This window comes from Argiope bruennichi, chromosome X2 (assembly GCF_947563725.1).
Source record: "Argiope bruennichi chromosome X2, qqArgBrue1.1, whole genome shotgun sequence".
NCBI lineage: Eukaryota > Metazoa > Arthropoda > Arachnida > Araneae > Araneidae > Argiope > Argiope bruennichi.
Window position 1 is genome coordinate 69,215,503 of NC_079163.1, and position 17,893 is coordinate 69,233,395.

At 30.6% G+C, this 17,893-nt stretch overlaps 1 protein-coding gene across 3 annotated transcripts in view; it reads right to left on the reverse strand.

The window, feature by feature from the left end:
* The window catches only part of LOC129961078 (uncharacterized), a 148,102-nt gene that overhangs the window by 118,953 nt on the left and 11,256 nt on the right, over nt 1–17,893 (reverse strand). For all 3 annotated transcript variants that reach the window (XM_056074888.1, XM_056074889.1, XM_056074887.1), the window contains exon 2: nt 8,523–8,635. In XM_056074888.1, coding sequence (XP_055930863.1) covers nt 8,523–8,633 — 111 coding nt within the window. In that variant the 5' untranslated portion in view covers nt 8,634–8,635. The remainder of the gene's footprint in view (nt 1–8,522; nt 8,636–17,893) is intronic.

The following is a 17,893-nucleotide window of genomic DNA, read 5'->3' on the forward strand; positions in this document are numbered from 1 at the left end:
GCAGGAAGTGTTCTCGTGGTGGACACACAGTAGGCAGTCTGGAGTTTCGCGAGCAACAGTCTGGCGGATATTAAATCAGGAACGTTTATATCCTTTCCATTTGCAAAAAGTGCAGTTACTGGAAGCAGATGATTATCTCAAGCGTGTTACTTTTCATCAATGGTTCATGCAGATAACAGTAGTTGATCCCAATTTCCCAAAGTATGCTCTTTTCATCGATGAAGGTCCTTCAATCGTGAGTGTGTTTTCAACACACACAATTTGCACGTGTGGGCTAATCAGAACCAAAACAATACGAGAGTTAGAGCTGAGCAACAAAGTTTTTCCATCAATATGTGAACTAGGATCTTTCTGTAATTATTTCCTGGGACTGTATTTACTAACCTTTGAAAGAAGCAAATCACCTCACATTTCTTCAGACTATGTAACTGGGTCTCATGAACGAGGTTTTTGCTGTTAATCTCCCGCAAATGTGGTTCCAGTATGACAGCGCTCCTGCACATTTTCAAATGTTGCGCGTGGTTACCTGACTATAAAATCTGGCGTTCAATGAATAGATCACCGTGGACACTTTTTTTTCCCACCACGGTCGTCAGATTTATCTCCAATCGACTTATTTATATGGGGTGCGATGAAAAATATGATGTACAAAACCCCCTATTGTCAGAGCTATGAACCTTGTAGCACGCATATCGATTGGGCCGCCAACATCCGGGAAATCTTAGCATATTCTAGAAATATCGGCTGTCTGTGCAACGTCGTTATGGGTCATACTTTCTAACAAATAGTCGGAATTTTGAGCACCTCTTCTAGTTTGTACAACCGGTGCACAAATAAATATTTTCTTCCCTTACCATTTTCTAGATATGTTTTTTTTTTTTTTTTTTTTCCATCATTGAACCGGACTCATGTTGCCTAACTACGTCTGCGCTTATACATTCCTATGTAAAACAGTCTTTTCCTATTCCACATCAAATATGGATGATGAAATCAGAAATACCCTGTATGTATATTATATATATGTATATATTAACTTCCATTTATTTTACCATTGGAGGGTATAATTTGTACGTGGAGTGAAGTAATGACAAAAAGACGCTTCTGTTTACAAAGCGGCACAGGAGCTAAAGTAAGTGAAGTATTTCCTTTAGGATTTTTACTGGGAGACTCTGATAAGGATTTCTTTGATGCGTGTCGACTTAAGAAAGGGGGTCTTAAGTATCTTTGAAAGGAATACTTACGGAAGAAAAGTGTTATGGATTTTTATTCCTTCGGTCGGAGTGTGAGAAGTCCAGAATCAGCAATTTTTTGGAGCGCGTGCCAGAAATAATTAAATAAAAAAAAAAGATTTGGATAAGGAAATAAACGAACATTTCCGAATAAAGTAACATGGGCTAAATGTAAGATAAAAAATAGGAAATGTATTAGGATTTAAGTTAAATTAAGAGATATCATTACAATCCCCACCCAGTGCAAGACATGGAAGTGCGTCGGGGCATTGTTTTATACAACTCTACATTACAGTGGTGTCTAAATAGGAGATTAAAGTTATCACTTTAAATAATACCTTTAAATTAAGTTCCATTTACCTTTACATTAGTATAAAATTCCAATTCAATGTGGAAATTAGAGATATAAAATAATAATAAAGAACTATACTTATGAAAATATTACAACTAACTAACAAAAATAGTAGTAAAATGCTTGCTAAAGGTTGCCTCTGGATTTCAATGTTTCGTCCAAATTCAATAGGCAGAGCGGGTTCTAGAGGGGTCTGAATAGGGTCATTTTAATCACAACCACCATGTATATTAATGTAAGAATTTTCATTTTTGGAAGGGAAATTTCAAATATATCTTGTTGCATGATCAATTATTATATGAAGAATTTTTTTAATTGAGTTATAATAATTAAATAAATCAACAGTATTGACAGAAAGACATTCAAAAAAGCAAAATGTGGAGAACATATCTTGTAAAAGTTTTTTTTTTTTTTTTTCTTTTTTTTTTCTTTTTCTTTAGCTTACAAGCACCCAAATGTTTGAAAAAGATTACAATGTCTTGAGTAATATGAGATCAATAATATTGGGGAGTAATTTGTTTTATCATTTTTTTTAGTGTCTTGATGCCCAGATTGTTCATGAACATTTTGTAAAACTTTTTTTTCTAAAATTAAAAGGAGCAACTATTTTAATCAAAATTTTGTTTTTAAGTACCGGCACATCAATAATATTTTTATATTTAGTATTATCTAAATTGTCGAAATTTTGAGAGTGTTTTATCTCATCTAAATCCAATAAATATAGAGAATGTTGAAGATATTGAGGAGTAGGATGCTTTGATAATATATCAGCTTTATTAGCTGTTCCCTTTAAATATTTAATTTTATAATCAAACATGCCTAATTTTAAAGGCCAAAAAATAAGCTCCACCTTAAATTTTTAAGACTTTAAAGCCAAACAAGCGCAGCATGATCAGTATGAATTTTTTCCCATGTAAATAGAAATAAAATTTATCAAGAGCATCTACTATTGCTAAACATTCCAACTCAGTTATATTATAATTTTTTTCGTAAGGGCATGAAGTTCTTGAATGATAAAACAAATGATATAATTTACCAGAACAATCAAACTGTTTTAGAACAGCTCCAATAGCTACCTGAGATGCACCACAGAATACATAAAGAGGTAAATTAAGATTATATAGCTGCAGCACTGATTAAGTTATTACCTTATTTTTCAATAGTTCAAAAGTTTTTCAGCATTCTTCAATCCATTGCCATGGGATATCATTTTTAAAGAAGATTATTTAAGGGATCTCTAATATTAGCATAACCCTCAACAAACTTACTAAAAACATTTACAGAACAAACAAAAACTTAAATTTCACATTTTTTTTTTTTTTGGAGGCAGTAATTTTGTTTTTATTTCCAATATTGTGATTATCAGCAGAAATGTATCCATCTTTGACTTCATATTCCAAGAAAGTAATTTTGTCTCAAGCAAACACACATTTAGAAAATTTTAACTTAAATGTTTTTCTTTTTTCCCACATTTGGAAAATTTGTTTTAAATTATCATAATGTTCTTTAATGAATTAGAGAAAACTACTACATAATCAAAACATTCAAAATTTGAAAATTTATGTTTATTTAGAATTCTGTGAATAGTTCTATTAAAAATTGCAGGCGCATTTTTAAAGCCAAAAGGTAGTACATGAAATTCGAATAAATCTTCAGTAGTTACAAAAACCAATTTATGTTTGCCTTGTTCATGCAAGAGTGCAGATGCAAGGTCAAATGTTGAAAGAACTTTAGCAGTGCTTAATTTGTCTGATAAAATATCTATTCTAGACAGGGGCTCAGCTTCAGATTTAGAAAGAAAATTAATCTTACTATAATACAAAGATGACCTTTTCTATTTTCATCTCTATTACATGCTAAAGTTACAAGAGAGGAAAAATTACTGCTTGATTTTTTTAAATTTTTATTATTATTAAATCATCAGCCAACCAACTTTTTATCTGCTTATCTATATCAATTTCATCGGTAGCAGAAGTTCTGAAAGCCCTTTCTGAAATTGTTAAAATTATTCTAGGGGGTTCCATTCTTATTCTGCCAACTTCTTATTTACTTTTTGCAAACACATGGGTATAGTCTGACACAAGAGACAACAAGGATCTGACAGTTTGTTTACTACCAGAGGTGGAAAAATTTCCTCTGGGGTATTCACTGCCTTAGCCTGATAATCACCAGTGTTATTATTTTCAATAATATACAAAGACATTGGATTATTATTTGCATATAAGTTTGTAATATTTTTTCCATTTTGAAATATTTTATTTTTATCACAATCCATAATTAATTTAAAAAAACTACAAGCTGGAAGGACTAAGATTATGTATGGCAAATGATATTCAATTATATATAGTTTGATTTTCTTTTTTTTATTCATTTGACAATTTTTAAAACAAATGCCAAACATCTGGGTTAATTCGAACATTCCATGAGCTTCTTTGACTTGAATTAGAATTACATTTTTTCCTGGTAAGTTAAGTCTTTTCACAATACTTGCAGATATAATAGAGAGAGTGGATTCACAATATTTGCATTATAAACCACAGTATGAAGGTTAGATACATTGTCCAAGTTAGATAGATTTGGTAAAGTTGAGATGTGTCCAGACACTAGCAATTGTCACTGTACCAGACCAGGGGCCTCATTAGAAGGATTTTGTCTCATTCCAGGATATTGTGAAGAGCTAAGAGGGACTTCTGTGCACGGGGGAACTAAATTAGCTATTAGTAGGAACTAGTCACAAACTGGATTGTTGTAAATGACATGCTTGTGCCCATTGATAGACATTTGGAATGCCTTTTTGCATAAAATTCTATAGAGAGAAGATGGCAATGCCTGTTGAAAATGTAGGTTATAATTTTGTTTATTAAAATTGTTTAGATGCGGTCTCATTAAATTTTGATAGTTTTGCCTAAAATAATTTAGAGCTTCAGATACAAGGGAAGTTTAGGATTGATAATTCAAATTTTGCCTAGATATACAAAATACTGGTTGTCTTGCACTTATTAGGATTTCATTACTCTTAACCAGGTTTGGTTAAGAATATTCTCGCTTTTTTAAAGGTTTAGCTGTTATTGTAAGCCATTCTGCTGGGGTAGAAGGGTTTTATACTTTAATTCTTTCAATTAAGTTGGCAGCCCATCAGTGAGACTGTCCAGATTGAGTTGTGGATTAGGGTCTAATTGTCTGCCACAATTTATTTTATTCTTTTCATGTCAAAATAATCAACTAAATTGTCTATTTTTGAGTCAAATTTATGCTGGAAAAAGTCAGCAATATTTACTATAGTTGGTAGAATAAATTGCTCAGTTAGCACACATCACCAGTCATCAAAATTATAAATGTTTAAACTAATTCAGTCCCTTTAAAAAAATATAGCAATATTTTTCATTTTTCCTAAGTCAGTTTTGTTACAATCTCTACAAATTTTATTGAAGTATTCCAACTATAATTCCAATTTCATCCCATTTTTGGAAGGAAATTCAAAAGGAATTATGGAGGTTTTTTTAACTATTTGTTCACTTTCTTCTTTATCATTAGAATTATAAATTTTATTATCTTCTGAAGAGAGTATGAATAAACCTGAGAGTCAGGTACATTTGTTTTATATAGGTCAGCCATTTTCCCAGATTTTAAAAACATCAATTTAAATTTCACTTAATAAACATTTTTAAATTAAATACACGATAAAAATAAAAAGGTTTGCTAAAAGATTTAGAAACATAATATTTCAGAAATAATACTGTAAAAAATTAATTACTGTTATAATTGAAATATGTAATTCAATAATATAATTTCAAGAACAGAAAACATTTAAGTTGAAGAAAGGAAAGACTATCATTATTATATAAACTCAGAAATACTATTTCACTGGTTGAGTATGATGGAGATTTCTCTTATTTTTTCAAATTATGATAATTCTAGAGCATTTGAGTCACCTTAATAGAAGAAAAACAAATTTTAAGCATCTTTATGAAAAGTAAACTTGTAAATTTGAACACAGTGAGGAAGATGAGTTATATTTGTATTGAAGATTTGGACGGCGTGGCCAGGACAGCACATAGATGAAATGGAACCGATATAACTCTCTTTCCAACAAGTCAGCAGGATTAAACGAAAACACTTGGTGTATCTTGGCATCGTGCCTAAACTGTTTTGTCGCACATCTCAGCTTGCAGGAGATTGTTGATGCGTTGTGTTAACGCTGCATGACATTAGTGAGTCTTAGTAGAAATTGTGGCATTTAATGCTCCCATAGTCAATTTTTATAATTAATTTGATTTATGAATGTTTCAAAACAGGTATTATTTTTCCAGCTCATTAACTGTAGTATAATTTAGGCAGTTACTTGACCGAACGGAAGAGACATTTTGAATGAACTTCATTTTTCTTTTTTTACCACGGGAGGCATACTTTTAGAAGGAACAAATGCTCATGTTAGCATCAGATGACAGAAGCGAAAATGATAAAAATTTCCAGTTTGGTGGTTTTATTATAATATTCCGATTGGGATTTATTTGACAAGTATAGAAAGAGAATCTTTGGTATCTTCGAAATGCATGCATAGGCGCCAGAGATTCGAGCAAGACAAAGGAATTTTCAGAGCATGTATTGGCTAGGAAAAGGAATTTTTTAGAATGCGTATTGGCAATAATTAAATTTAAAAAAATGGGATTTGGATAAAAAAATAAGTGAAAATTTTAGAATAGAGTAGCATGGATTAATTTAAGATAAAAAAGAATAGGGAACTAAATAGGATTTAAATTAAATTAAAAGATATCAATGCATATATATATAATTATAAGAATAATTATTTCAATTAATAAGACGGTAGGATGAATCCAGATATTTTTAAGAAGCAACTAACTAAATAATCGAAATTTTAAATTAGAATCTTTTTAATTAAACAAAACAAATTGAACAGATACACTTACAGAGAAAAGCACTTACCAACCAAATATAATAAATAAAGTAACAACAGTATTTATAAGAGTTAAAAGTTATAAGAATACATCTAAAGGCAATTTATCTGAAGCAGCATAATTAAAGTTTGAGAATAGATATATATTTAATTTTTGCATTCATTCTTAAAAGTTAAAGGTCTTTTTAAACAATAAAAGAACACTTTAATTTGTAACAGAATTATTTGACAAATCCTAATTGTTCATTTAAATGAGGTGAAATAAAATATTTTAAATTAACTTTTAAAAAAATTATTTTCATTTAAAATTTTGTATTATTTCATAATAAAATATTTTTGCTTATCTGAAAAGGAATTCTTACAAAACCTTACTTTTCAAGAAAATGTTAATTAATTCTTCATGAATTATAAAAATTATCTGTTCATTTTCATACGTATGAAATAAATGTAAGATATATTTTGCATTCAAACATTAATGCTATATAAGTAATCTAATAAAGTTTTGATGCCTGAATTTAATTCCATTTATGATTATATACAATATTACAATGATGGTAGATTAATTCATAAAACTTGAGACTTCCATAAGAAATTTTCAAAATATAAAACAAATAACAAATGCAAAATAAACAGATACAGACTATTTCTTATTACAAAATATGAAGTTCATTATGTATTACTTATAAACAGAAATAATTTAATCAGTATATTTGTAAATTAAATAGCTCCAATCCTACAAAGTATTTGTTAGGAAATACAATTCCCATTTTTCATTGACTTCATATATTTTGTAAGTGGCATTGCATATTAAAATATTATGGCAATGAATTCTTGAAATAAATGAAATTTTTTATCCTACTTTTAATTTTTGTTACTTCAATGACCGTTTTGATGTTCTCTTTTAACTCAATACTTGACTGAAATTATTAAAATGATTGATTACAGAAGAAACAAAAGATATAAAAACATGATGCATAATATTATATATATATACACAAGTTTTTTTTTAATTTTATACACTTCAATATTTTTATTTATTTATTTTTTTGTCTTCCATCTCTCTCTCTCTTTTATCTCATGAGTTTAGCAAAACAAACTTCATACAAATCAGTTTCTTAAAAGTTAACAAGAAATCTGCTGAAAACTTCGAAAAGTGTAAAGGAAATATAAATTAATAAGACATTATATAATTTTCATTAATATCACTGTTGTTTAGATATCAATTTTAAAAAAAATCATATCCCACCATTTTAAATTTCAGTAACTGAATAAGGAAATCCCATTTTTGATTGAATTTATTTAGAATGAATTCATTAAATTTTAAACACTTTTTAGAGCTAACATTTAATCAGAAAATGAATTTGTTGAAATACAAATTTTAAAAAATCAGAAACTTAAAATGCATGAATTTAAAATTATTTTTAAGAAATTTTAATAATTTAGTGTTACTGTAATTTCTTCAAATACACAGAAAATTCAAATATTCATTTAAATAATTTTTCTAGTAAAATGGTAAAAACAAAAACTTAGAAATGCTCTCCCACTGTCCCTCAAAGAGTTGATGCAAAGCAAGTTCTTATATTTTTACACGGAATTTGTTGAAACTATTAAAAGTACAAATAAATTATAGATTAATAAGGTATTATATAATATTCATTAATATTACTGCTATCACTTTATGAAAGAAAAAATATCATCATCTGGCAGAAATTAAGGCAGATACTTTAGAACAATGAACAATTCACTGACAAATTCATCTCAGCAATATTGCCCAATAGGAGGAGAAAATCACTTCTTTTACTAAGAATCATACATACAGATAATTGACAATTTGCCAAAAAGCATTTCCTTTATTACACAATAAAACTTCCACAAGGTACTAAAAGGGAGAAGGCAACATGAATAAAATTACAAAACCAATTTCTTGCATCACTCAACTAAGTCATAAATTTTCTTAAAGCATGCATATGTAACAATATTTTCTGATCAACTAAACTTACTACATTATAATAACTAAAACACTTACCAAATTATTAGGTAATATCAACCACGGTATTTCCTCAATGTCACTTTCGGCACTAATGGTAATATAATTTTTTGATCCTTTTGAAGGACTTTTTGGTTCTCCAGAATCCATTCCTAGAGTAAAAGTAATTTAAAATTGTTTAAAAACATTTAATATTACACAACAAATTTCAGGCTATTACAGACTGTTAAATATCGATAAGTATTTATTTAAAATGTCTAAATAATTGGCATATGACCTGAAAGGCATAAATATTACAGAAAAAATTTTTAATGGCCATACAATTTGTTTTATTAATTTCGATTATTTATACTGAAACATTTTGACAGCATAACATCATTTTAGTAAAAAGGAAACTTAATCATTTTCCTGCAAAGTTGCAACCCTTATATTTAAATTAATTCCATACTATTAAAAATGATTGAGTTTAACTCATATGCTTCTTAAACATACAATGAATACAAAACAAGGAAAAAAATGTTATGTATTTTGCTATAATAAAACACATTTTATTCGAGCCAACAGAGCTATAGACATATTTATGGCATCTAGGGCACTTTATACAATATTATAGTCAGTGTATTTTCTGTAGGCGGTTCAAGGTCACATTTTCTATCGCGTTACTGGTACCAGACAACCAATAACGAGGTAGAAAATGTGACCTTGAACCGCCTACAGAAAATACCCAGACTATAATATATAAATTTTAATATTATATTATAAAATTTTTCTGCACATAAAAATGTGACTTTCCATGCATTTCAAAAATCCATCAATGCTAAGAGTAGCGGAAAATTACATATTTCACTAATTTGTAATATTTAAATTTCTTCGATGGAACTTCAGAAAAATATAGGACTAAACATATAAATGTCTGTTTTTGGTACATTAAAAACACCCGACAGCTTTCAAAATGAAAGGCTCATCCAAAGAATTTTCCATCAGCCTACAACTTATCAGTCTAAGAACAAATACATTCTAGAAGGAATAAGTCTTTTGTTTTGAAACAATCCAACCAACAATATTCTCATAAGAACACTGTCTAGAAAGAGCACTCAGCACGGGGAAAATCAAATATTAATATGAAGCAGTTGTGATGATAATAAATTATAATAAAACAACAGTTCACATATCAAAATTAGAAAAGAACATTTATGTATTTCAAGTTCGTTATTTATGGCTCTAAGAAAGTAGTAATTTTATGTATCTCAAATCTTGTAAAAGTTGCTTGTACCAGATAAAATTATCAAAAATTTAAAAGGTTATGGGCCCAGGTATTGCGCATTTGCTATAGTAACAAATTAAATAGACGAGTAGAAAGTAAGTTAGGCTAACAAAGAGAAAACATGGGTTGAAAAAAAAATCGGATTTTTTATGTTGGTAATATACATTTAAGATATCAATTCATTAAAATTTTAAAGCGCAATTTCCAGCCATTTTCGCGAAAATGAGTATATCTGCGATCCTAATCTACGTCACGTCTTATGTACTTAAATATCGTGTAGGAAACACATTAGAATTAATGGCATGCAAGATGCAACGGAATTCAGAATTATCTGACTTCCAAAAAGGCGTAATTGTCAGATATCATAGAAATGGATGATCCTTAAGGAACATATTTAGTGAGTTAAACATTCCAAAATCGACAACGGCTTTTGTGATAAAGAAGTGGAAGGTGAGTGGTGACAGTCGGAATGTGTTTCGGCCCGGCAGACACATGAAACTAAGAGACGAGTATTGTCCAAAGAAATTCGGAAAAACTGCACTAAACCGATTGCCACATACTCCAGAAGTTCTAGCAAGTATTCAGGACTGTTGTTTCGATAAATACCATTCGCAAAGAAGCATATTTGTTTAGTTTCCATGGTTGTGGCGCCACCCATCAGTCTTTGATTAGAAAATCCATCCGCGCTGCTCGGTTGAGGTGGGGCAGGACACGTCGAAATTTCAACGCAGATGAGTGGAAACAGGTTCTCTGGAGGGATGAATCAAGGTTCAATCTCTACCAATCGGTTAGTAGAGTCTGGGTTTGGCGTACGCATGGATAACGTCTTTTGCCAGAATGCATTGTGCCTACAGTAAAGTTTGGTGGAGGTGGAATTATGATCTGAGGATGTTTCTAGAGGTTTGGATGGTTACCCTTGATCTCAATTAATGGTAAGCTCAATACCATCTTCTGCTCTACTACTTTAGACAACAATGTGTTTCCTACGCTGTTGCAATCTTAAGGGTTGGGTCATTTTTATTTCCAGAATGACAACGCCACTTGTCATATTGCGAGGTTCACCATATGTTGGTACGATGACAATGGGGTCAATCGACTGGACTGGTCTGCGCTGAATCCAGACTTGAATCTTATAGAAAACCTCTGGGACGAGTTGGATCGCCGAATTAAGAGATGCAGCAACCATCCAAAATTGGTGAAATAATTTCCATGTCTCCTCCAAGCCAATTGGAAGAAAATACCATTGTCTATCATCCAAACATTTCTGGAAAGCATGCCCCGGTGGGTTAAGGCTGTAATTGCCTCGCGTGGAGGCTCTACCAATTATTGAATATGAATAAATTATTTTTATATCTTTTATCACAAGTGCCCAATTACTTATTTGAGTGTGTGTGTATATATATATATCGGAAAAGCTTCAACAATTTGGATCAAATTTTATATTTAGATAAGGTTTTGCTTTTTACAGGGTTGCCACTAAAATCTGGAGGGAAAAAAATCCCCGTTTTTTTCCCTGTATTTATATTCAAGGTGCGTGGAAATGCGCGAATACCACTCATGTGCTAGCTGTTGTGTGTGTTGTGACTTATGGCACTTTACAAGCCCGCTGATAATTATCTCTCAACGATTTAAGCCGAGTGAGCGTCTCTTGTTTTTTCAGCAGCGCCAACTAAGGCCAAGAGCTACTTCATGCGTCACATTCGCTTGCACAATCCCTTTTCACAAGGGGGCACATTCACGCACCTCACAGATAGAACACAGAAGAACAACCATGCCCTAACCGGCACGCCAAGATCACGGGAAGACGCGCTACCCCTATGCCAGGACGTCGGCCATGTGCTAGTTATAATGCAATTTGGTTTTAAGGAATGGAGAAAGCAAGAAAAGGAAGCATTATTCGAAATAATAGCATATTAAAAGAAGATTTATATTTACATAAAAAAGATAATTTCGCTTCATTTATTATTTAGATTTTAGCAAGACAAAATTTATATATTAAGGTGGGAGGTATTACCTCTCATGCTCTTTAACTGCAAGTCACACTAAATTAAGGACTCGGGTGAAATAAAACACAAAACATTTTTGTTATCATGATACAAATCATTTAATGATTACTTAACAAAAAAACATTGCAAAGCAAGATTACTTTCTTTTATTTATTCATTTTTGCCAATTCTTATTCCATATACGAAGAACCATACGAAGTGGTAGCAAGAAGCATACTTTATGCCAAGAGCATGGAGAAAGAATTTTGGGTAGAAGCTAAAAAACAGAACAGAGGTGGAGCTAACTCTATTAAAAGAAAATCAACATATGAATTAGGGTATAATAATACACCTAATATCAAAAAATTTCAAATATTTCGATCTGCAGGGGTGTTTGTGGAACCCCAAAAAATCCCCTGAAACTTTTACGGACTTACTACCGGCATTTTGGAGTTTCGAGAAGGGGGGGGGGGAGAAATGAAAAATTACAATTATGAAGTATTGAATGACCATTATAAAAGTTCAATGAATTACTTTTTTTTGCAAAATTAATAACCATAAATTTTCAAACATATAAACTACTACATTTTATGCAAATCTTTTAAATTACCTGAATTAATTCTTTTAAAAAAATTATCTAATTTCTGCTGCTTTTTTTTTATTTTCTGATGTTTGTGGGCTTGTCTTTCTTTTGTGGTGAACTTCATAATTACAGGAAGGTTGACTTTTATTTTTCTCATTTACAGTTGAAGAAATTTCCTCGAGAACTGCACATGCAGAGGTAGAAGCAGTTTGCTTTTCTGCTAATGTAGAAGGTTTTTCAGAGACTTTTATAGGTGACTCATCTGAAATACATGTTTTTAAGTCCTCTTGATATGTTTTCCAACTTCTGTTCATATTCAGTAAGAGATCTTTGTGAATTGGATCAGTCATTGGATTTTTTGAGCCATATTTTTCACATGAGGTTTCTTTAGAAGCCATTAAATCATATTTAATAGTCTGCACTGCATCTAGGGAATCAATCTTAAGAGAGGTTCTATAGTCAGTGACAAGTGTATCCATTAAGTTGAATGCACTTTCCACTAATGGGCCATGGAAGCAGCTAAGGCAGGCTTTGACCAATTTAGCCAATGTAGGATACTTATAATCATTTGTGAAATCATCTTTTAAATTAAAAACTTTAGACCAATATTTATTAATTGTACACTTGACTTGATTTCCACTTTCATCAGATGTGTAGAGCATTTCTTTGGTGATATCAATATCACTCTGGTATAACCTTATTTCAGCTTCTACTTTTGACTTTTCATTATCACTAAAAATATGGGACATAAAAGATGATAATTTTTCAAAAGCTAATATTGTACTGGTTTTACCTCTTAGCTCTGGATCTAATGCTGTAAAACTAATTAGATATGAATTTTTAAGGGGTAATTTCTGTTTCATATGCTGAAATTTCTAAATGAAATTCTCTTGCGTACATAAATAAAAAAATATTTCAATAAGCGAAACGAAAAATTTACACGTGCATCAATAAATGAAACGAAAATTTTACACAGCGAAGAAAAAAAAGTTCCGAAGCGATCAATGACAAATAGCTAATACGGCGAAAAATCCCCCTTCTCTACTTATTGGCGCCACGCCAGTAGAGATAAGACCTTTGAACCCAGAGTCACGTTATCGCACATCTGGTTGAACGAAGTCTCCCCCTTTTTTTTCTGCCGCGCCTACTTGCCGAAAAGAATCCAGAAGAGAATGTCCGAGAACCGGGGGAATGAGTCATAACTCGCAATAAGGAAAGAACAAAAAAGAAGTTTTTTCCCCCTTTTCACGCATTATCACTGCCTTTGGAGAAAGAAAGGAAAAGTTTTCACCACACACACTGACCTTGCGTTTTCTGCTTTAAAAGCAAACAAAATTACCCAGATCAAAATAAATAATTCATTATTATTCCTACTTCCTTTTGAATGACGATCCCCGGAAATTCCGGGTATCGAAGTTCAAAATCCCCGGAATTCCGGGGTTTCCCCGGAGCACAAACACCCCTGGATCTGATGCATGTGTCTTAATCCATAAGTCACACAGAAGAAAATGGGATATAAGAACTATAAAAGGTATATTTGTCGATTATGAAGAAAACACTAAAAGATACAGAAACTATTTTCCTTTGGAAAAAAAAAAAAAGGTGAAATTTCAAAAAATGAAATACTCAAACCAAGTTATAAAATGTAAAGCCTACAAGCTACAAAAACTAATAACAATTACCAATTTATGCAAGGTATCTCAAGGAAACATTTCATTAGATGATATTATGAAAAGGAAATTTCGTGAAAAGGATCTCATTCACGGAAAAAAAAAAAAAAATTATAAAGATCGTATTCGTGATGAAGAGGAGAAAAATAGGATTGAGTAAAAAGGAAAGAAAGACATCAAATTTTTCTTAGAATTTGGTAATGAAGGTAGTGATAGCAATGATGAGAAAACTAATACACAGGCAGGCAGACCAAAGAGAACATCAAAATCACTGAATTTTTCTGAGATCTTTGAATTATATTCGGTTCATAGTTTTATAGCAGAAATCGGTGAACCTTTCAATTTCAACAAAACTATGCAGAATCTTTAATGGATAGAAGCATTAAGACAATAATGTAATTCATTAAAAAAAGATGAAAGGAAATTTGGACAGAAGTTGATTTTCCAAACTATTATTGACACAAAATGGGTATTTGGAAACAAGAATGATAGAATGAAGAAAGATATCTAGTCAATAAAGTTTTTCGAGGAAAAAAAAAAAAAAAAAAAACTCACCAGAGAATGCATCATCTCATTCATCTAGTTGCTTGATTATCTATTATTTAATAGAATGTTAATATTTCCTACAATACAAAGTGAATGGTCTATTAAGCAGTTAGATATTCCATATAATTTTCTGAATGGATATCTAGGACATGTCAATATAAAGTCCCCTGAGGTTTTTAACATAACGAAAGGAAAGATCTTGAAATTAAATATGCCATTATATGGGCAGAAAGGTCATTTATGCTGCTGGAACAAATGGTTTAATCTATACTTATAAATAAAGCTCAATGCGTGTGTGTGTGTGTTGCGCTCTACAGGCCAGGTCATTTGACTTAAAGCTACTAAATTTGGTACATGTATACCTTAGAGGTCAGGAATGTGCACCTGGGGTCCCTTTTTTTTGAATTTTTAATTCGAATTTTAATTATTAATTAAAAACTAACTTTCCCGCCAAAAAAATCTTCCATTTTCCCCACCGCCAACTTTCCCGCCGAAAAAATCTTCCATTTTCCCCACCGCCAAATGAGTAAGGCTTAAGTTTTTTTTTTTTTTCCCTCCCAACAGTAATGAAGCTAGGGTTAACATTTTTCGACCGATTATTTCAAACGATTCTGTTTATTTTCTTAATGTTTTATGCATTTAAAATTAAACATTGTTAATTAATCCATGTTTCAGATTCATTCTGAAGTACTTTTGAATTAAAATAACACAGAATAAAGGAAATTAAAAATGTCTAATCTGCATAGCGTTACCGTAACTGGCGAAGAAAATTCACGCATGCGCATTCTGTTCTGATTGTTGACATGACAACCATTATCAACGGATGATTTAAATTATTTTTAGGTTAGTTGCATGCTTTGGTAAGTAAATTATATTTATGTTATATTATATATATATATATATATATATATGCTTATAATTTTAAGTACATCGTTTTTTAAGTAGTTTTTTTAAACCTGTTTTCGACCGATTATTTTAAACGATTCATTTTATTTTCTTAGTGTTTGAGGCATTTAAAATTAAACATTGTTAATTAATCGATCTGTTCATGATGAATTTGAGCAAATTTTGTTGACAAATTTTTGAGATATTACATAAATTAAGAAAGATATTCTTTAGTGCCCATAAAGTTTAAACGCTCAGTGAATCTGTTATCAGTAATCATATTATTAAAAAAAAATCTTTTGTTTCAGTAAAAAATATTATTATATTAATTGCAGATTAATCATTTACACTTTAATTTAAAGCATAAATTCTACGAGAGGTAACAGAAAATTAGAGAGATACATATTACGTTACGACTGAAGGCCTTTATAATATTACGAGTGAATTATATGACTCTCAAAATTTGAAGTTTTAAAATATTTTGATGAAGAATCTATTAAAGTTGGAATTGCGTAAAATATTTAATGGTACGACCGGAGTTTAACCCCCTGCTTGGCACAATTTTTAAAAATAGCCAACAACGGTCTTGCGAAATGTTAAAAAGCAAAGGAGCAGATGTCCAATTATAGTGAATAATAAAGATTGCCAGCTTTGGCGCGTTATCGCAACTTGGCGAAGAAGGGGGTTAAACTCCGGTTCAACCTATTTAATTATTAAAATTTAAACGAACATTAAGATTGGCGAACCGGCTGGTCGCCAAAGACGGCTAGTACTTTTATAATAAAATGTGGTTTAAAGAATTCAAGGAAGGATTTCTGTATTTATCTGAAATAAAACTTAGTCATGCCAATACATGTTGATGACATTTTACTAACCACGGTAAAAAAAGGGAAATTGAAATTACTGTGGATTTGCTCAGGAACGAATTTCAAGTCTGGGAATTGGCAAAGTTTGTTAACTACTTAGGAATACAAATTGGAGGGAAAACATATAATGATACTATCAAAATTCACCAGAAAAGATAGTAAGGAAGGTTCTAGAAAGATTTCAAATGTGAATTATTGTAAAGGTTCAAAAGTACAAATAGAAAAGAGCTCTACAACCAACCAAGATGGGGCTGTGAACACAAATAGTCCCAAACATGAGTTGATTGGTAGCTTAATCTATATCATTAGGAAATAGAACAGACATTACATTTTTTGTATTGTACTAATATCAACATTTAGAAAGACATACAGCAACTCTGTGGAAAGCAGCAAAGAAAGTGCCGAGATATTTAAAAGGAACTTAATCTTCTAGGCTCTATTATCTATTATAAAAGATGTCTGATATTGAGGAATATTTGGAGGTGAGACCACATCACAAGAAAAAGTATGCCTGAAAGTATAAAATCTCAACAATCCTTTATAACGGTTCTCAAGATATATTATCATCAGTATTACCAGTATTGTATTTATCATCTACAGAGGCTGAATTTGTTTCTGCAATATTAGTATCAGCATAACGTAATGTCGATATCAAGATTCCATGCTGAACTATGCATGAATACAATGAAGGCTTGGAAACTATATTTAGATAATGAAAGTGCAATTAAAATTAAGCAACAGTTATGAAAACAAAGTATTCTGAGAATATAAAATTTCAACATATTTGATATATTAAATTTCAATATATCAAAGACTTAATTGGGAAAGGTCTTAATGAAATAGAATGCTTCCACTAATAATAATATTGCCAATATCTTGACAAAGTATCTCACTATGATTAATTTTTTAATTAAAATCTTTTTGAATTTTTCAATTTAAAATTTAATTGTCATATTAAGTATTAATTGCAGTCAAGAGTATTTATATACAAATACATGTGTTACATTTCTGTATTATTATAATGATATGAATGTGCTTATGTATTTGGTACATTGCAATATATAAATTATTTAATACTGAATGTCTGGTTTAACTTCTTCTTATATCAATATATTTAAAACAATTTTATAATTAGAAGTAAAAAATTGAGAGAGTGGGTCAAGATTATAAATTATTATAAGGTGATAGATTTTGTATTAAGATCAGAAAAGTAAATTTAGTATACAGTCTATAGGTTTATAAAATTTGTCTTCATTTATTTATAGCTCTAAGCAAGGAGCTTTTTAATGCATCTAAAATCCTTCAAAAGCCGTATGTACCTAATAAAATGATCAAAAATGTAACATAAGCAGCATCCAGTAAATACAGAGAGAGAGGCAATACATCCCAGTAGTGCTTCTAGTTTCCTTGAATGGTTTAGCAATATACACAAATATTATTCATATAGAGAAACAACTTGTGTCTATCAACATGTCTTGGATATTTGTGAATCAACTTTTCATTCAAATTGACTGACAGCTGTTTTGTGATTATTGATTGTATGAAGCACTGCAATATTTGATAAATGAACAATCTTAAGCAACTTTTTTTTCTTTTTTTCTTCCATCTATG